At 40.6% G+C, this 20871-nt stretch overlaps 1 protein-coding gene across 10 annotated transcripts in view; it reads right to left on the reverse strand.

The window, feature by feature from the left end:
- The window catches only part of ptprjb.2 (protein tyrosine phosphatase receptor type Jb, tandem duplicate 2), a 49797-nt gene that overhangs the window by 19856 nt on the left and 9070 nt on the right, over positions 1–20871 (reverse strand). For 3 of the 10 annotated variants that reach the window (XM_078168039.1, XM_078168038.1, XM_078168031.1), the window contains exons 2-10: positions 7794–7815; positions 7362–7556; positions 6872–7138; positions 5659–5919; positions 5047–5307; positions 3567–3827; positions 3123–3383; positions 1643–1903; positions 1199–1459 (exon numbers count right to left, since the gene is read on the reverse strand). In XM_078168039.1, the coding sequence (XP_078024165.1) occupies positions 1199–1459; positions 1643–1903; positions 3123–3383; positions 3567–3827; positions 5047–5307; positions 5659–5919; positions 6872–7138; positions 7362–7556; positions 7794–7815 (2050 nt within the window). The remainder of the gene's footprint in view (positions 1–1198; positions 1460–1642; positions 1904–3122; positions 3384–3566; positions 3828–5046; positions 5308–5658; positions 5920–6871; positions 7139–7361; positions 7557–7793; positions 7816–20871) is intronic. The other 7 variants (XM_078168035.1, XM_078168034.1, XM_078168037.1 and 4 more) reach the window with 7 other exon arrangements.

A 20871-nucleotide genomic window follows, 5' to 3' on the forward strand; every position in this document is an offset into this window, starting at 1 on the left:
ACATGCCATCCCATCCGGTTTGCGTTTAGTTGGACGATCATTTATTTTTCAACAGGACAATGACCCCAAACACACCTCCAGGCTGTGTAAGGGCTATTTGACCAAGAAGGAGAGTGATGGAGTGCTGCGGCAGATGACCTGGCCTCCACAGTCACCGGACCTGAACCCAATCGAGATGGTTTGGGGTGAGCTGGACCGCAGAGTGAAGGCAAAGGGGCCAACAAGTGCTAAACACCTCTGGGAACTCCTTCAAGACTGTTGGAAAACCATTTCAGGTGACTACCTCTTGAAGCTCATGGAGAGAATGCCAAGAGTGTGCAAAGCAGTAATCAGAGCAAAGGGTGGCTATTTTGAAGAAACTAGAATATAAAACATGTTTTCAGTTATTTCACCTTTTTTTGTTAAGTACATAACTCCACATGTGTTCATTCATAGTTTTGATGCCTTCAGTGAGAATCTACAATGTAAATAGTCATGAAAATAAAGAAAACACATTGAATGAGAAGGTGTGTCCAAACTTTTGGCCTGTATTGTATAACCTCCCCAGCTCAATCCTCTGGTCCAAATATGGTCACGACTGGCTCCAAAGAAACAAAGATGGCGACTGCCAAAAATGACAAACTCGAGGCTTCAAAACGATCGTCACAAACCAATGGGTGACATCACAGTGGCTAAGGTCCCCTCTTATACAGTATGGCTGTTGCACTTCTAAAGGCCGACACCCAGTGTCCTCTTTAACTAGTGGCCAAAGCCCCTCATCTGACTTTCTGATAGGTTACCTTCTGATAGAACAGAGTAACAGCAGTTTGACATAAAGACCTCCCTGGATCACTGAACCTCTCACCCTAAAAAATGAGGCAAGACACCGTGAGAGAAAACCCTCATTTCAACTGTTGACCTCATTCTTGTCTCAACAGGGTTTGTGGCCAAAGCTGATTAGCAAAAACAGAAAACAATCCAGACCTTTGCTCCACAGGTGAGCTCTCTTGTCATCACCATGGTCCACTACAACAACAGCATCATTGTAGCTGATACCCAAACCAGGGGTCAACCACTTGCTATTCTACATTTGGACTTTTCTTATAGTACCCTCAGAGTTTCATCCTGCCTGTGATCACTGCACACAGTCTTCTCCCACAGGTGTCTTCAGCAGACTCTCACTACCTGACAGTATCAATCACATTTAATGCTTACTTACTTGTGTATTTAGAAACAGCTTCACTCCGTCCTGCAGTACTGCCGTCACCTGCCACTGCAGTGACACTTATTTCATACTGGACACCAGCAGTCAGGTTAGTAATGTTTTTATGTGTTTCAGTCACGTTGTCACTGTCAGTTACATTTCCATCAGTCCACTGTACTCTATAGAAAGAGCTGTTTCCCTCTGGTTCAGTCCATATCACAGATATAGAGGACGTTGTGATCTGAGTGACAGTGAGGTTCCTGACTACTTCAGGCTCTGTGAGAACAGAGAGGTGAACGCAATGGAGAAAAGATGACAGTGAAACATAAGTTATCCATGATAAAGCACAAGAATAACTTCATCAGAAAAACACACAGTCAAGTTTAAGTCCCAGTTATTCAGTTTATCTGGAGGGTAACCTGAACTGACGATAATGGACACACACAGTGGACATCTTACTTGTATACAGTGACACTGTCTTTGCCTTTCCAAAAGTTTTCCCATCTCCAGCCACTGTAGTGACAGTAAAGGTGTACTGCGCTCCTGCAGTCAGCTCAGTGATGTTTATGTATGTTTCATTCACAGTATCACTCTGATTCAAATTTCTACCAGTCCACTGAACTCTATAGAAAGAGCTCTCTCCCACTGGTTCAGTCCAGGTCAGAAACACAGAGGATGTTGTGATTTGGGGGACACTGAGGTTCCTGACTACTTCAGGCTCTGTGAGGAGAAAGGTGTTACATGGGGAAATAAAGAGCTTAAAAACTGTTTAATTGCACAAATGTGTGATCCAGTCAAAGTCACAAAAACAAAAGTGCAAACAGAGCCATGCTGCATTATCAAGCTTCTTCCATGCAGCTGAAAGTTCATCAAGCATCCTCACATTGTTATTACTGACTGTATAAAAGAAGTGGTCGAGTCCTCTGGGTCTAAAAAAAAGAGGCCAAACCAGAAATGCCTTAAACCTGCACTCTTTCCAATGGTCAGCAGAGGGCGACTCCACTGGTTGCAAAAAGAAATCTGATGGTATACAATTCAATGGTCCTGCTTCTTACTTGATTTAGTACCTCTGTAAACACCTTCCTAATGACTTCATGTTCTCAGTTGCTGGTTTAAAGTCTTCTTCAATACAACATGATGCCCAATGTGTAAATTATGGTCCAATTTAGAGCAAAACGGAAGATAAAGCAGGATATGCTTCAGGGCGCGGCTACCTTGTGACTGACGAGTCGCTACCACAGCAACCTGTCAGTCAGGATGGAGGCACAGCAATGTATAACCTCCCCAGCTCAATCCTCTGGTCCAAATATGGTCACGACTGGCTCCAAAGAAACAAAGATGGCGACTGCCAAAAATGACAAACTCGAGGCTTCAAAACGATCGTCACAAACCAATGGGTGACATCACAGTGGCTAAGGTCCCCTCTTATACAGTATGGCTGTTGCACTTCTAAAGGCCGACACCCAGTGTCCTCTTTAACTAGTGGCCAAAGCCCCTCATCTGAATTTCTGATAGGTTACCTTCTGATAGAACAGAGTAACAGCAGTTTGACATAAAGACCTCCCTGGATCACTGAACCTCTCACCCTAAAAAATGAGGCAAGACACCGTGAGAGAAAACCCTCATTTCAACTGTTGACCTCATTCTTGTCTCAACAGGGTTTGTGGCCAAAGCTGATTAGCAAAAACAGAAAACAATCCAGACCTTTGCTCCACAGGTGAGCTCTCTTGTCATCACCATGGTCCACTACAACAACAGCATCATTGTAGCTGATACCCAAACCAGGGGTCAACCACTTGCTATTCTACATTTGGACTTTTCTTATAGTACCCTCAGAGTTTCATCCTGCCTGTGATCACTGCACACAGTCTTCTCCCACAGGTGTCTTCAGCAGACTCTCACTACCTGACAGTATCAACCACATTTAATGCTTACTTACTTGTGTATTTAGAAACAGCTTCACTCCGTCCTGCAGTACTGCCGTCACCTGCCACTGCAGTGACACTTATTTCATACTGGACACCAGCAGTCAGGTTAGTAATGTTTTTATGTGTTTCAGTCACGTTGTCACTGTCAGTTACATTTCCATCAGTCCACTGTACTCTATAGAAAGAGCTGTTTCCCTCTGGTTCAGTCCATATCACAGATATAGAGGACGTTGTGATCTGAGTGACAGTGAGGTTCCTGACTACTTCAGGCTCTGTGAGAACAGAGAGGTGAACGCAATGGAGAAAAGATGACAGTGAAACATAAGTTATCCATGATAAAGCACAAGAATAACTTCATCAGAAAAACACACAGTCAAGTTTAAGTCCCAGTTATTCAGTTTATCTGGAGGGTAACCTGAACTGACGATAATGGACACACACAGTGGACATCTTACTTGTATACAGTGACACTGTCTTTGCCTTTCCAAAAGTTTTCCCATCTCCAGCCACTGTAGTGACAGTAAAGGTGTACTGCGCTCCTGCAGTCAGCTCAGTGATGTTTATGTATGTTTCATTCACAGTATCACTCTGATTCAAATTTCTACCAGTCCACTGAACTCTATAGAAAGAGCTCTCTCCCACTGGTTCAGTCCAGGTCAGAAACACAGAGGATGTTGTGATTTGGGGGACACTGAGGTTCCTGACTACTTCAGGCTCTGTGAGGAGAAAGGTGTTACATGGGGAAATAAAGAGCTTAAAAACTGTTTAATTGCACAAATGTGTGATCCAGTCAAAGTCACAAAAACAAAAGTGCAAACAGAGCCATGCTGCATTATCAAGCTTCTTCCATGCAGCTGAAAGTTCATCAAGCATCCTCACATTGTTATTACTGACTGTATAAAAGAAGTGGTCGAGTCCTCTGGGTCTAAAAAAAAGAGGCCAAACCAGAAATGCCTTAAACCTGCACTCTTTCCAATGGTCAGCAGAGGGCGACTCCACTGGTTGCAAAAAGAAATCTGATGGTATACAATTCAATGGTCCTGCTTCTTACTTGATTTAGTACCTCTGTAAACACCTTCCTAATGACTTCATGTTCTCAGTTGCTGGTTTAAAGTCTTCTTCAATACAACATGATGCCCAATGTGTAAATTATGGTCCAATTTAGAGCAAAACGGAAGATAAAGCAGGATATGCTTCAGGGCGCGGCTACCTTGTGACTGACGAGTCGCTACCACAGCAACCTGTCAGTCAGGATGGAGGCACAGCAATGTATAACCTCCCCAGCTCAATCCTCTGGTCCAAATATGGTCACGACTGGCTCCAAAGAAACAAAGATGGCGACTGCCAAAAATGACAAACTCGAGGCTTCAAAACGATCGTCACAAACCAATGGGTGACATCACAGTGGCTAAGGTCCCCTCTTATACAGTATGGCTGTTGCACTTCTAAAGGCCGACACCCAGTGTCCTCTTTAACTAGTGGCCAAAGCCCCTCATCTGAATTTCTGATAGGTTACCTTCTGATAGAACAGAGTAACAGCAGTTTGACATAAAGACCTCCCTGGATCACTGAACCTCTCACCCTAAAAAATGAGGCAAGACACCGTGAGAGAAAACCCTCATTTCAACTGTTGACCTCATTCTTGTCTCAACAGGGTTTGTGGCCAAAGCTGATTTGCAAAAACAGAAAACAATCCAGACCTTTGCTCCACAGGTGAGCTCTCTTGTCATCACCATGGTCCACTACAACAACAGCATCATTGTAGCTGATACCCAAACCAGGGGTCAACCACTTGCTATTCTACATTTGGACTTTTCTTATAGTACCCTCAGAGTTTCATCCTGCCTGTGATCACTGCACACAGTCTTCTCCCACAGGTGTCTTCAGCAGACTCTCACTACCTGACAGTATCAACCACATTTAATGCTTACTTACTTGTGTATTTAGAAACAGCTTCACTCCGTCCTGCGGTACTGCCGTCACCTGCCACTGCAGTGACACTTATTTCATACTGGACACCAGCAGTCAGGTTAGTAATGTTTTTATGTGTTTCAGTCACGTTGTCACTGTCAGTTACATTTCCATCAGTCCACTGTACTCTATAGAAAGAGCTGTTTCCCTCTGGTTCAGTCCATATCACAGATATAGAGGACGTTGTGATCTGAGTGACAGTGAGGTTCCTGACTACTTCAGGCTCTGTAAAGAGGGAGGTGTTATATGGGGAAATAAAGAGGTTTTGAGATGTTATCGCACACATTCTTCATCCAATCAAAGTCGCAATAGAAACAGTTCAACAAAAGCCATGTTGCCTCATCAACATTATCAAGCTGCTTCCATGTAGCTAAAAGTTCATCTAGCATCTTTGTCTTGTCATACACCCTTAAGGCCAACACCTGGCATCATCTTTAACAAGCAAATCCCCTCAGACACAAAGACTTGGATCACTAAACTTTTTTTTTTTTTTTTGCAAAATCTGATGAGTAAAAACAGAAAATAATCCAGACTCTTACTACCTGACAGTATCAACCACATTTAATGCTTACTTACTTGTGTATTTAGAAACAGCTTCACTCCGTCCTGCGGTACTGCCGTCACCTGCCATTGCAGTGACACTTATTTCATACTGGACACCAGCAGTCAGGTTAGTAATGTTTATATGTGTTTCAGTCACGTTGTCACTGTCAGTTACATTTCCATCAGTCCACTGTACTCTATAGAAAGAGCTGTTTCCCTCTGGTTCAGTCCATATCACAGATATAGAGGACGTTGTGATCTGAGTGACAGTGAGGTTCCTGACTACTTCAGGCTCTGTGGGTGCCGGATAAATACAGAATGAGGGGGGAAAAAACACATTTAGAGCCAACGAAAACACTACTTACTGTGGCAGGTACAAAACCTAAACCCTGTGTCGACGTTCAAAAGTTCAAAAGCACACTTACCCATCTGAAAAGATACAAACGTCAAAAAGCTGTAATGCCAAACCAAACACAAAATTACTTGTGACTGAGGTGCATGTGTAACTGTCTCCTTCTGTGCAACTGTCTCCTGCAACAGCAGTTACTGTGATTGTGCAGCGTGTACCAGGGATCAGGTATGAAGGCACAGCAAAGGTACTGTATCTGTATGAGTCAGTGCAAGGTTCACGCACATTTTCACATTGACAACATTTTAAAACTTTTCGATGACTTTTCAAGGACCCATAATAAAAATTTTTTAAAAAAAATGGTTTTCTTGCCCCACTCAAAGGGCATTTTAAAACATAGATTCAAACTCTATTAAAACATAATTTCAGCTCGCTGGAATACATGAAGAAAAAGACAGAACGCCGTAGAAAGAGACATACATGTCACATATCAACACATATTGGAGCAACATTATTTCAACAGCTACAGAAAATAAATTTGCAATATGTTACATGACTTGGAAGATTATCCACAAAGATCACTTTAATAGTTTCATTAGACACAACAAAAATTTCAATGATTATTACTAATTCCATGACTTTTCCAGGCCTGGAATATGTGATTGTGAAATTCCATGACTTTTCCAGGTTTTCCATAACCAAGGGAACCCTGTTAGTTTAACGGTGATGTGCCTGTTGATTTCAAAACACTACCACACAGAGGATGTTGCCGTTTCAAGGACAGTGAGATTCCCAACCCATGTCTTCACACTTTCAATTCCTCTGCCATACAGAGCTTCACATTCAGAATTGTATCTACTATCTTACAATGTAAACCAAAATTAAACGTGTACTTACTTGTGTACTGGGAAACACTGCTTTCTTCTCCTTCAGTCCAGCCATCATCTGCCACTGCAGCTACACTTATGTTATACTGGACCCCAGCAGTCAGGCCAGTGATATTCATGTTTGTTTCATTGACACTGGCATTCCTGTTAGTTGTTCCATCAGTCCACCGTACTTTGTAGGAAGAGCTGTTTCCCTCTGGTTTAGTCCACGTCACAAATATAGAGGATGTCGTGATGACAGTTTCATTGACAGCAAGGTGCATGACTTGTCCAGGCTCTGTGAGTGAGAGAGAAGTCGGTGATGGAAAGAATTCATATTTTATGCTCTTATCGTTCATCGTTAGTGTAGCACAGTATTGTCATCTCTGTATTTGATATCTGTCGTTTATTCATACTGACACAGGCAAGCTCGATTTGCAGCAATACTGTAGGTTCTTTCCTGTGTTGTAGACATGATCAGGGTCTGAAATGTAAGTGATAGGTGAAGTAAACACACTTACTTGTTGTGGCCGTTTTGCAGCAGCTGAAACACTCAAGGAAGATTTGATAGACCGCTCCAGGGATCAAACCAGTTATCAAACTGTCTCCAGAGATATTGTTCCCAATGGAGAGGGTACAGTTTTGTATGGATCTAAACATGACTTCTGTTGTTGTCGTTATTAATGTCATTGTTTCATTGCTTTCACATCCTCTACCTAAGAGACATAGGAAGAAGAAAAGCAAGACCAACAATAAGAAAAAAGCACCCAATAAATTTAAAAAAACTACATTTCTCCAGATATATCGAAAAGGGTGATGTATTTAACAAGCTTATATTACATTTTAAAAAAACAATATTTTGTGAGAATTTGTATTTATATGAAGAAATACAGACAAATTGACAGAAATGTAGCACATACAACAAAATAAGGAAACAGCATGCGTGTACTTACTGTCACATTCTGCTTTGGAGACCTGTCGAGAGAGACAAGAAGAGTAAATGATTTTGCACCAGCAGAGGTCAGTGTTGAGTTTAAAACAGCCTCAGAGCATCAACTAGAAACTTCGCCACCTGTTCAATGTCACAGGGCATCACTTCATGTGGCAACAACTCATAGTAAAATCTTTCAGACTTTATATTAACTACAGTTTAATAGGTGATGTGGCCACAGTTTCTAAAACTACAGTCTTTTGTAAGCCGGTCCTCCCAGTGAAACAACATGTGATGCATGTTTCCCAACATGACGCTGCTTCAGGAATCAAATTCTGGTGGACAAATATTGTATTAATATTATCAAACCCCAATACCCTCGAAACACAAAGCACTGATTATCAAAAAGTGTCAAAGCTGGTATCGAGTGCTTGGTCAAAGGTTTAGTTTACATGGAGTACTGGGAGTGTCATAAAAAAAATAAATATCTGTGAAAGAATAAGAAAATATATTTAGAAATATAAAGAGAAATAAATATAAAATAAATAAATAAATAAATAAGGAAATAACAATAAGACATAAGAAATAAAAAAAGGAAAAAAAGACAAATAATTAAAAAAATGTAATAATTATAAGCATTTTCATTTATTTTCACACTTATTTCTGCATTTACCTCTACATTCTTAAAATATCTTATTTTTCCAAACGAATAACTCTATTTTTATTGTATATTTTTATTTATCATTTTTACATGCAATTTGTTAATTTTTATCTCTTTACTTTTCCTTTTTTCCCCTATTTGCTTTTCCCTACAGACACAGATATTGATATTTCTTTAGATATTTCAATGTTAATTCATTTTGTTGGCCCAAAAGTAGTCAAACTGAAGTATATCAAGTCTAAACAGAGAGGAAGCAGCCTAGAAAAGAATCACAATTTGTAAGTAGGCCTATTAAATTAGATAATAGTTTTGTCTCATAAATAATAATAAACTTGTAGTTTATATAGTAGGGCACCTACTATAATAGTAGGTAGTTGCCTCACAGCAAAAGTGTTCCTGGTTCAAACTCCAGGGTGGGGGAGCCCCCTTGTGCAGATTCTGCATGTTCTCCCTGTGTCAGCGTGGGTTTTCTCCAGAAACTCTGGCTTCCTCCCACAGTCCAAAGACATGCAGGCTGGGTTAAAGGTCGTATAGCTGTTTCATCAAAACGAATATTTAAAAAAAAATAATACATCCATAGAATGTCTAGAAAGGTGTAGAATTAAAGTCTATATTTTCCTGAAAAAAATAATTACAGTAGGGGCGTCGGTGGCTTAGTGGTAGAGCAAGCGCCCCATGTACAAGGCTGTTGCTGCAGCGGCCCGGGTTCGCCTGTGGCCCTTCACTGCATGTCACTCCCTCTCTCTCTCCCCCTTTCACACTTGTCTGTCCTATCAAATAAAGGCTTAAAAATGCCCAAAAAAATATCTAAAAAAAAAATTACAGTAGAGAAATAATTGTTTTAGAAATTTTGACGGGTCCAAAATATGTCAATATTTGGGTTGCCAGATTGTGATAGCTGCAGAGGTATGGCGTCGTTCCAGCGCTATCCGTCTAGCTGACCAACGGAGAAGCAAAGCCAGAATCAGCATCGGTTTAGCTTTTGATCGTTGGTGTCAGCTGAAGACAGAAAAAGGGCTAAAAAGCCACGCAGAGGTTGCCGCTTTCCTTCTGGACAGGTAAGCTAATGTTTGATAACATTAGTAATCAGGGAATCCGTGTGTCCACCACGACAAAGGATCCTAATTGACTAATTACGTTAGCATTAGTGACGAGGAGAGCTAAAAATGCTTTACGGAGATTGTTACAGTGTGTCACAGGGCGCACAAGAGAGGACTCATGATTTATTATTATTATTTTTTAATTACTATACCACAAAAGACTCTTCACTTGACATCGCGGTGTCCAGTGTCTGTATCCTATATCTATCACCTTTAATTGGTGACTCTAAATTGGCGGTCAGTGTGAATGCCAGCATCTGTCTTTATGTGTCTACCCTGTGATAGTTCAGTAAGCTCCAGCCCCGCTGCGAACCCCAACAGGATAAGCGATTGCGGAAAATGAATGCATGAATGAATAGTTAATATAGCTCTAAAGACAGAAAAAAAAGCTTTACTTCCTTCTCAATCATGTAAATGAATACTCCCAAGCTCATTATTATGGGATAAAGTCCCATTGTAACCAATGAAAAGATCATGTTTGCGTGTCAGTTAGTACAAACAAGAAAGTAGATCCTGGTAATATCCAACCACTGCTAATCATTCTGTGGCCTCAGCTAATGGTAAATGTGGGGAACTGTTGATGAAAATGTTCTTCCCCCTTCCTCTGGATAGCTCATCTGTCATGCTCCAAAACAACTACAACAAAACGACTACAAACAAGTGCTGACAGCAAACAATAATATCACTCACTCACACATGTGAACATATAACTTCAAGTCCACACAACTCCAATTGTGTATTTCTACCATCTGTGTTTCAGGACTAAACACACAGGTAGAATTCAGAATTACTTATTAGCCAAAACTTAATCAGCCCTGAGTCACTGGCTGACATGTTGCCTTTCAGTCTGTTTACCACACAGCTAAACATTAAACACATGGCATCACTGCTCAAACCTGCATCATTCTCTCCGCCACAAAGATAACCGACGGGGTCAATCATTAACTCCTGATAATGAAAGAATAGACTTCACCACAGTACCGCATCATGTGGGATCTAATCAGGTTGTATGCTATTAAATACGTCAGTGTTTGTTACAAAAAAAATCTTCAAACACAATAATCAACTATATGAGTATTCACTTCAGCTGGATGTCATAATAACTATCGTGGCGGAGGGATTTATTATAAGGTTGTTGCCATTGTTTTAGTTGGGTGATAAACTATAACAAGCAGCAAAGTGTAAATCTGTTGTATTTTTTTCTCATATTCATAATATACTAACATTTTAAATATTGTGCAACATGTTTTGGCAACATTGGACTTAATTTTAGGCATGCTAATTTGCAACTTTGCATTAGAAACGTTATATGGAATAGAACAGAAGAGAAAAGGCCCAGCAACTCAAACATCGTCAGACCAGGAAACAGAGAACGAAAAGGTCCATTCTGCATCAAAAGTTGCCCATTTTACCCACCAGTCCCTGGAGACTAGTGCCCTCTCCTTAATTTTTCTCTTTCTATTCACAACAGTGACCCTTCCCTTCCTTCCACTCTTCTGGGACTCTATTCTTCTGTCTGAAGTACAGCGGTGCCACAAAGCGGTGCACGAGAAGTTCAAGGGTTCAGTACGCTTTGAGGATCTGATTAAGGTGTTTACAGTGTATGAGAAGGTCAGTATAATAGAAAATACTGTCTGCTAAGACACATCATTATAAGTTCAAGAATGGCATACAAATGGAATATAATTCTTGTGTGTTTTATCATTCACTCTTGGAAGTCCTCTTGAAACCTTAAACATTAACCAGTCAACCAACCATTACTTCAAATTATCAGATAGTGTGAAAAGACCCTATCACTCTAGGTGGATTTTTTTTTACAGGAACAGCTCGTATGAGGAAGTATATATCTGCATGACTATACTTCTGCTGTTTGTGCAGGGTGTTACTGTAGCATGGCTGAGCTTCACACTAACGCCCTGTCAGAGAGATTGTTAATGGGTAAATGGGCGCTTTTCACACTTTATTCAATTTAGTGACACACACTTTACCACCGTAGAAGATGGTTTTTAAGATGCAAAAGTTACCCCACAGCAGTAATGATCGCCACTGACAGTTCAAATGTCCACATTTGTAAAGCTCACTGTCACTTTTTTTTATTAACAAATAGGTATCAAAAATGAAATATATCTGTGCTTATAACTATTGTTACTTAAATTTTTTGGAAGCTAAACATGGAATACGTTGAGTAGGTTAAAGGAACAGTGTGTAAGCTCCGTTTTGGTCCAATAGTCTCCTTTCTTATCCAGACCTGGCGCACAGTTGAATCCCTGTCTAAGATATCCTGTAAATGGCATACATTCTCTCCGCTATTTCACAACAAGAATCTTATAACTGGAGGTAGACCCACAAGAGCATCTCCTTGGAGTAACGGTAGCATCTGCTATCTAGGTGACATTTTTCATGATTCAGGGTTACACTCCTTTCAGGACGTGAGAGGCGCCTTTGCCTTGCCGCGCTCCTCATTCTTTTTTTATTTACAACTCAGACATGCTCTCACTGCACATAGTATTCCCCTACAGCAAGCTTTATCTGTTCACCCTCTTTATAATTTGGTTACTACACAAAAAGTTAAAAGTGGTTTGGTTTCCAAATTATACTCTTTTTTCCAGAGATTTTCTTATTCTGATTTACCGTTGGATAGGTTATGGAGGAATGATCATCCTGGTTTAGATCCTGATTTTGAGTAGGAGCAGGTGTGGACGAATATCAGGGAGGCTTTCCGCAACCCGAATCACCAACAGATTCATTTTAATTATGTCCATAGAACCTATCTCACCCCACGTAGATTACATGCTATGAAGCTGATAAATGATCCGTCTTGTAGCCTTTGCAATTTGAATTCTCCAGGTACTTTCATTCATATGATGTGGGAGTGCCCACCGGTCGAGCAGTTCTGGGCTAATGTGGCCTCTCAACTGTCAGACTTGACATCTGTAACTGTCCCAATGACTATTCCTGTTCTGTTATTGAACGATTTATCTGGGCTAGGTCTGTCGAGGGCTGCAAGGCGGTTAGTGCTTGCTGGTATCACAGCTTCTAAGAAGCTGGTTGCGTTGCGGTGGAAGCCTCCCCACTCTCTTGCCTTCAAACACTGGATTTTCACTTTTTTAGATGTTGTGTTCATGGAGATGTCGACTGCCAGAATCAGTGGTGCAAAGGAATTCACCCTGAACAGCTGGCGGGTAGCGGCCAACTCACTAAAGGATTTATTAGTATGGTCATATCCTGATACTGTCCATTTAATTTTTTGTTCCCTGTGTATGTGAGTGTATGGTTGTAGAATCTCCCTCTATACTACTGTGTATGATATCTGGGTTCTGGGTGGGTGGACAGGTGGGGGGAAGGGAAGGTGGCACACCTTGTGTTTGTCTTCTTTTTTGCTTGTTTTTTAATTAATGTTGTGGTTTATGTTTTTGGTTAATTCGGCGGCTTTTGTGACCTAAGCAAATATCGCAGACTGGAGATTCTGTATGATATATGGTGCTTGTGATGGATGCTACTGTAGAGTTGAAGGTGTGGTCTAGCTCCTGAGGGGAGTAAAAGGGAGTGCTGAGGATGGTCCTGGCATTCCTTCATGCTCCAGTAAATATATGCTTGCTTTCACCATAGGTTGCTGAATCCAACACTTTTTGTCTTGCATATGATTTTGTATCTGTGTTTGTGTTTCTCTTGTTTTTGTTTCTCCTGTGGAATGTAAAATATATGTTGTGTTTTGTTAAATTTCAACTGGTCAATAAATTTAAAAAAAAAAAAATTTGATCACAAAAAAAAAGGAACAGTGTGTCAGATTTAATGGCATCTAGCAGTGAGGATTGCAGTTGCAAAGTGCGGTTAGCGCAGCTTCACATGCTAAGCTAACTAAACTTCAAAAACACAACCATTGCAAAAGATAACGTTACGATTTTAAATAATTTAGATGAGTGTTTAAGATGAAGGAGGTTACTTCCCTAAATGAACCCACAGAAAATTATCACCAAACTCTGCAGTTTTAACGTTAGCTATTAGCCTCTTTTATGTATCAAACCCTGTCATTAGCTTAGCTTGAGATGGTTTGCAAGTTACCCAAATGGTTCACTCTTCCCTCTCCTCAAAACCATTTCCAGCGTAAGCAAGCAGACATTTTCAGCTCCAAGTTTTGATAAACACATGACACTGTGTATGTAAGAAATGTCCAGCACCAAACTGCAAAAAGACAAGCTACCTTAGCTAGCAGGAGAGGCTAACTAGCAAGTCAAACACTTAGCAGCTAAAGACCCACATATTTTTCTCAGGAGTTGGTTTAAAGCAAAACAAAGCAAAGAGGAGAGTAAATACTGGACTTACATTCATCAGGTGGACAGAAAACATGACTCCAAATAAATGGCAAATATTTCTCTGTCTTGGCAGGGTGTGCACAGAGGCAATTGTTTGCTAATATGTTAGCCACACACACCAGCCTATTGAGGCAGACCTTTTTCAGGACAAACATCTGAACTTGTCGTGACACAAAAAGCACAGGTGTGACAATTGATATTAATCATGCCCACACACTTTAAAATCTTACACATAGTGGGTTAACATATTTTTTTCTGTTTTTTTCACATGCCACATAATTTGAACGCAACACTTTTGATTGTGAAAGATCTACGAGTTTTTTCATGCACTCAATAGATATAGTTCTCACAAATTTTGGTCACAAATTTGTTGAAATCTGTGTTAGTGAGCACTTCTCCAAGATAATCCATCCACCAGTGTGGCATATTAAGATGCTGATTAAACAGCATGATTACTACACAGGTCTCACATGCCTTGGGATGGTTACAATTAAAGGCCACTCTAAAGTCTGCAGTTTGATCACAGAACAAAATACCACAAATGTCATAAGTTTTGAGGCTGACTGCAGGAATGACCACCAGAGTTGTTTCCTTTATACTAAATGCTCATTTCACTTTCATAAGCCACTTCCAATGTCATTTCAATGACTTTGACAGTAAATCCAACCAGCCTCACAAGTCGTCTACAATGACAAACTGCTGTCAAGTTAAGACCCTGGTGAGCATGATGAGCATACAGAGAGGCTTGCCTGAGATCATTTGTTTAGAAATTCTTTGGTTGTGCGAACCAAGTTTTGCATCAGCTATTCGTGTGGCTGGTCCCAGACAATGAGTAGGTGACAATGCTGGATGTGGAGGTCCTGAGCTGGTGTGGTTACACATGGTCTTGGTTGGATGTACTGCCAAATTCACAGAAACGACACTGGAGACAGCTTATGGTAGTGAAATGGACATTCAGTTCACAGGCAACAGCTGTGGTGGACATTGCTGCAGTCAGCATGTCAATAGCACACTCTGTGGAAGTGCGTTGTGACATAGAGCTGCAGATTTTAGAGTATCCTTTTATTGTGAGCATCCCTAGGCACACCTGTGTGATTAATGCTATTTAATCAGCACCCTGATATGCCATACTCCATCAGGTGGATGGATTATCTTAGAAAAGGAGAAAGTAGTGCTCACTAACATGGATTTTAACAAATTTGTGACCAAAATTAAAGAGATAGAGTGATAAAAACATTTTAGATCTTTAAGGTAAACCTGTGAAAAATGGGAGCAAAAACAAAAGTGCTGTGTTTAACTGTTTGTTCAGATAAATTAAGTTAAAAATGGGTATTGTGATTAGTTTAATAGAGTTATCATCATGACGCTGACAAAGAGTGACACTTTCTAAACCTATCTGGAAAAAAGGGAAATTTGAACATCTAAAATTTTCATAACTGTGCAAACACCTGCTGATAATGATCATGTGATCAAAAGCTCCAGAACAGCTACTGTACCCATGGGCATATTATGAGAGAATACATAGGAGCAGGACACAAAGACTTTGTGGTGGATTTGCCTCTTTTTCATTGTTGTTGTGTTGTTTGTTATGCATATTTTTGTAGTTTTGTGTCTGTCTGGGTTGTTTTGTGTCTCTTTATGGTTGTTTTGTCTCTTCTGTAGTTATTTTGCATCTCTTAATGGTCACTTTGAGTCTCTATCTGGTGACATTTTGCAGGTGAAGGCCAGGGGGGACCCCCTGACTCTCTGGGCCCTGGGTCTGTGCCTGGTAGGCCGATTCAGTAATCCATCCAACAGGACCTTGTGGTGAGACGGTTTTCTCAACTACTGTTTCTGAGCTCAAGAATGAACTCCAAACCACAACAACAGATAGCCCTACACTTAGTATTTAGTAGGTGTTTATATTTAGTAAGCTCCATTTAAAAAGTAGTTTGTGTGGTGAAAGGCATTTTAATTTAGTGGTACATAAACTTAGTAAACACATTACATACATAGGACCAAGCTTGAGCTTTACAGCAGCTGTTGCCGGCTCCAGATATAAACCTTCTTGCAGTCTGACAAACTAAACCTCCTCCATCTCCCTCAGAATATGGTAAAGGTCACATACCAGCGTGTGAAAGCCAAGTATGACAGTCTCATGTTTTCATACGAATATTCATGTTAAGCTGACCTCTGGAGATGGGATTTCTCTGAGCTATGATTCCCAAATGCTTTATTTCCCTTGGCGCTCTTCCCAAGTATCACTTGTTTTCTTCATGACTAAATAAACAAAACAAACGTCTCAAGCCATTATGCCTTGGCACTGACTCAGAGAGCAGAAATAACTCAAGCTCAAAGTCCCATTTGGGAAAAACTGTACTGCCCCAGAAATACTGAAGTTCAAATAATGCACGTCATTTTTTTATGCATCTACTGGGACTCGTCTCCACCCATCTGTACATCCTCCCTTCCTGCTTTACCCTCAGCTCTAGTCTTTCCCTTATCTCAGGACCTTATGGGATGACTTGGACTACTGAGAAGGTCATGTTGGTGCTTTATGTAAACTGGTGTGTGAAATCACTGGTATCAGTTTATAAGCCAATACAAGAGAAGGAGGAAATGAATGTTGCTGCTTGTTGGTACACACAGCTCACGGTTTGGAGACACTCAGTTCCTAGAAGCTGTCCAGCATTACTTCTTGTAACTATTAGACTTTCACTTGAGGAGCAATACTTAATGTTCATTGTGAAACATACTTGGCAGGGACTCAGCCAATGACCCTTTTGCCCTATGTACTGTATCTGTGCCGTTTGACTGGGCCCGGTCCTGTCTGCATGGGGAGGAGGAGGAAATGGCTGTACTGACCACTATATAAACATTACATCAACCCTAAAGGCAGCCAGCCTGCCACTCTCTGATTCCCTTTCATTCCTCACAGTCTGCCTTCGCTGCTCGCCTCCTGATAACGCCCCAGTTCCTTCCTCCATAATAACACTCAGGCCCAATAACAATCAAGAAATCACCTTTAAAGCTGTTTGCTCAGGGATCAGCCCATTTAACCTTAGCTCCTCAAAATCTGATAACTTGGAACAAAAACGTACACGGAGGGGGGGAGACGCACAATAATTCATTTCTGCTACTTGAATTACGCAAAATTGCACAAGGTGGAGGAGCTGCTGGTGATGCCCTTGTTGACTTGCTGAGTGGAGAAAGTGGATGCCTCTACAGATGAAGTTTCTGCAAAATCATGTTTTCTGACTCAAACCAAATATGTGAGTGTGTGTGTGTCTTGATGATCAGTGACACAAAACAATGTTCACAAGGAAGAAATGGGGAAACGCATGATATTGTGGACGGTATTTTCCTTTACTTTATTGATTTTTCTGTTCCTATTTGTATTTGACTTTTTCCTATATCGTGTAGCAGCTTTTTCAGCTGTCTCGTTAGTGCCAGTGACTCTTCACTATATTTGTTTTTTATTATTATTGTTGTTATTATTTTCTTCTTTTGCAGCGACATCTCCTGTCCTCAAGTTGATTTTGTTGTTGATAACAGCATGATTGTTGAATTATAACCCCCGTGCAGTGTAGGGGAAGCTACTTTAAAAGCATAGTTTTGCAAGCAAACTATTACTTCACACTAGATAAAGTTGAAGTACAGCAAAGCAACCATAGAGATACATCAACAAATTCTCATCCCAACTTGTCAAATACTGCCTCTTTATCAGTGGACCTACACATCAAGATATAACGCACCCTCCTGCATTTGTTTTGGAATGGCAATGTACAGTTTCTACTCTTTACATATATTTAGTCTTTTCAAATCAAACTAACAATGGTAAAACACTTAATTTTATGGTTTATTTCCTTACGTTTAGGCAACAAAGTCCATGTTTAGGTTTAGGCAACACAGTTAAGTTTAGAAAAAAACAACATGGTTTGGCTTAAAATTCACACAGGAAATGAACTGTGAACTGTGGTTCCCAGGTGAAAGTCCGGAGTTTGTTTGACCCATCAAGCACTGTTCCGCCCTCCACAGGGATGGTCTTGCTCTTTATATTATGGTAGTATACAGTAGACAGTAGTAGTAGTAGACATACATTATACATATATATATATATATATATATGTGTGTGTGTGTGTGTGTGTGTATTTTTTTTATATATACTTTATTAATCCCTGAGGGGAAATTCAATTTTTCACTCTGTTGTCAATTACACACAGGTCCAAACACACACATGCACAAACTGGACCTATACATCCACTAAGTGGAGAGATGTCAGAGTGGGCAGCCCATGACAGGCTCTCCGAGCGGCTGGGGGGTTCGGTGCCTTGCTCAGAGGCACCTCGGCAGTGCCCAGGAGGTGAACTGGCACCTCTCCCGCTACCAGTCCACACTCCATATTTTGGTCCAGACGGGGACTTGAACAGGCAACCCTCCGGTTCCCAACCCAAGTCCCTATGGACTGAGCTACTGCCGCCCCAGCGAAAGGTAGCTCTATGGTTTGGAGTCTCATGCCAACATCACTGACAAAGTGTCCATAATTGACAAGTTGTCTAACTATAGCTTTACTGTTCTGTAAAGCTACTTTGAAAAAGTAGATATAAAATTTTAAAAAAATGAAATTCATAATGTATGTGTGACGAGACTATAACAAAATATAATACAAAACAAAAAATAAAACCTAACATGGTAAAGTCCAAGGAATGGCAGCTTTAATTTTCGTCTACAATGTCCATCAGTAAGACGACTCCAGGTGGGGGTGTTGCACCAAACTAAGAGCCAATCAGCTTTCTGATCAGGCAACAGCTAAGTGTTTCCCATCACGCCCTGGGTCTTGTAGTAGTTGATGGCGAGCAAATGAGACGCCTGAATCTATGAACTGTGGCTCCCTAATCTATTGTCAGTCATTGCCCATGTGTGCATCATATCCACATCAGAGAAATTTGGGATCAAGTCAGACACAAATGTACCCAGTATGCATTGTGCAGCTGTCGCTGGTGATCAATTCTGTGCAGGCCTGACTTGTCTCAAACAAGCCTATTGTTGTAAGGTCATGGAGTTCAGTGATTCCTCACATACTTCAGCCTCACTGGAGGTCTAATTTTGATCTATATACTATTTGATCAGTAATACTGCATGTTTTCAACTAACATCTCCGCATGTGTTTAAAGTCATCCACCATCATTGTGATCAGTGTGACTGCACAACAAATATCAGCAAAGTAAATGAGCTTTGTCTGTGTATTCTGCTCTCCATTTCAAAATATACAAGTTCATCTCCTGATAAGAACATCATGTATGATGTGAGGTGAGATTTTCGGGGAGTGCCGATTCTCACTTTCTTCTGTCAGCCTATATAAGTAAAAAAAAAAAAAATTGGCAGCTTGTTCTCTATTTAAAGTTCATTGCCTCAGTAGCTCGTGAGTGACCTACTCATTGTTTCTGTTCTAACATAACTTCCTGTTACTTCCTGAGCCCACCCAGAGACCACTGATAATAGACGTGAACACCATAAAGGACTCTTAAATTAAGCATTATGCTATACCTCATACTCCCAGCTCATTAAGCTCAAATAAAGGAAGATAAGAGCCACACGACATTGGCTGATAAATCAACGCTTGTCTCACTTTAACTGGTCTAGGCTCACATAAAGCATTGCTGTTGCCAAAACATCACTCAACGGACTTTACTGCTTCCCCTGTAGTGTGCCATATGAAATGTTCTCACACCTATTTGTACCTTAAGGTTGATTTTCTCATATACCGATACATGGTTTTGCAGCTTGCTGTGTCACTGAATAGAAGTTTGTATTCTAACTTAAATTCAGTCATGTGAGACCATGATTGGTCATGTATTAAAGTTTCCTCAGATGACTGACTCTGCTATGCAACACTGAGATCTTTGCTTCAGATTACGCACAATGTCAGGGCAATATGTGACCTGGACCTCTCCTGAGCAACAAGGCTATGAGCACTAACTACAAGAGAAAAGGTCAGTACCAAAATTACAGAAGCATTTTTTTTTCATTTATTTCTAGCAATCAGTACTTCTCTTTCAGTACTGTCGTTACAAATAAAGGCCCAGACCATTATTAATATTAGACCTATATTTAATACCACAATGCATGCATTCAACCCTGAATTTCCGTAATGGTCTTATCATTTCAGACATAAATGTATTTAAAAAGAACCTACAGAGGAAATGTTTTTGAAAATGTTGGTGCTAATATTTATTCATTCATTTTCCGTAACTGCTTATCCTGTTGGGGGTCGTGGGAGGGCTGGAGCCTATACCGGCTGATATTAGAGGCGGGGTACACCCTGGACAGGTCACCAGACTATCACAGGGCTGACACAGACATCCATTCACACTCACATTCACACCTACGGGCAATTTAGAGTCACCAATTAACCTGACGTGCATGTCTTTGGACCGTGGGAGGAAGCTGGAGTACCCTGAGAAATCCCATGCTGACACGACAAGAGGGCTACCGCACCTCGAGGTTCAAACCCCCTTCCCCAGGCTCAAACCTGGAGCCCTCTTGCTCTGAGGTGACAATGCTAACCACTGCACCACCGTGCCACTGCTATCCTACCCTATAAATCAAACTCCTGGAGATAAAAGAAGAAATTAAAGCACGCTATAACACACTTTATGTCAAAATCTGGAGATCCAAGATTCAGTTTTTTTGTAAAATTCACATACTTGTGGAGGTCTTTTTTATCAGTGTCATTTAAATCTATAGTCCCCTACTTCATTAAAATATGTCTTTCTTTTTTTGGTGCTGTGTCATCTTTCTGCCAGGACAGCAGCAACATAGCTATACACATGTAAGTTAGCTGAATTTAAATACTGTAATTCTAATTTTTCCCTGTACCACATCTGCTGATTTATTCTTTTTTTTATTACATGAGAATGATCTCTTTAAGTGTGAGTGTTTTATATATCTGTATTCTCTATACAGTGGTATATCATATAGCTTTTGAGGGTGATAGTGTCTGTGAGAACACAAATGGCACAAAACTCCACAAGAGAAATCCAAAAT

The sequence above is a fragment of the Epinephelus lanceolatus genome, chromosome 5 (genome assembly GCF_041903045.1).
Source record: "Epinephelus lanceolatus isolate andai-2023 chromosome 5, ASM4190304v1, whole genome shotgun sequence".
In the NCBI taxonomy this organism is placed as follows: Eukaryota; Metazoa; Chordata; class Actinopteri; order Perciformes; family Serranidae; genus Epinephelus; species Epinephelus lanceolatus.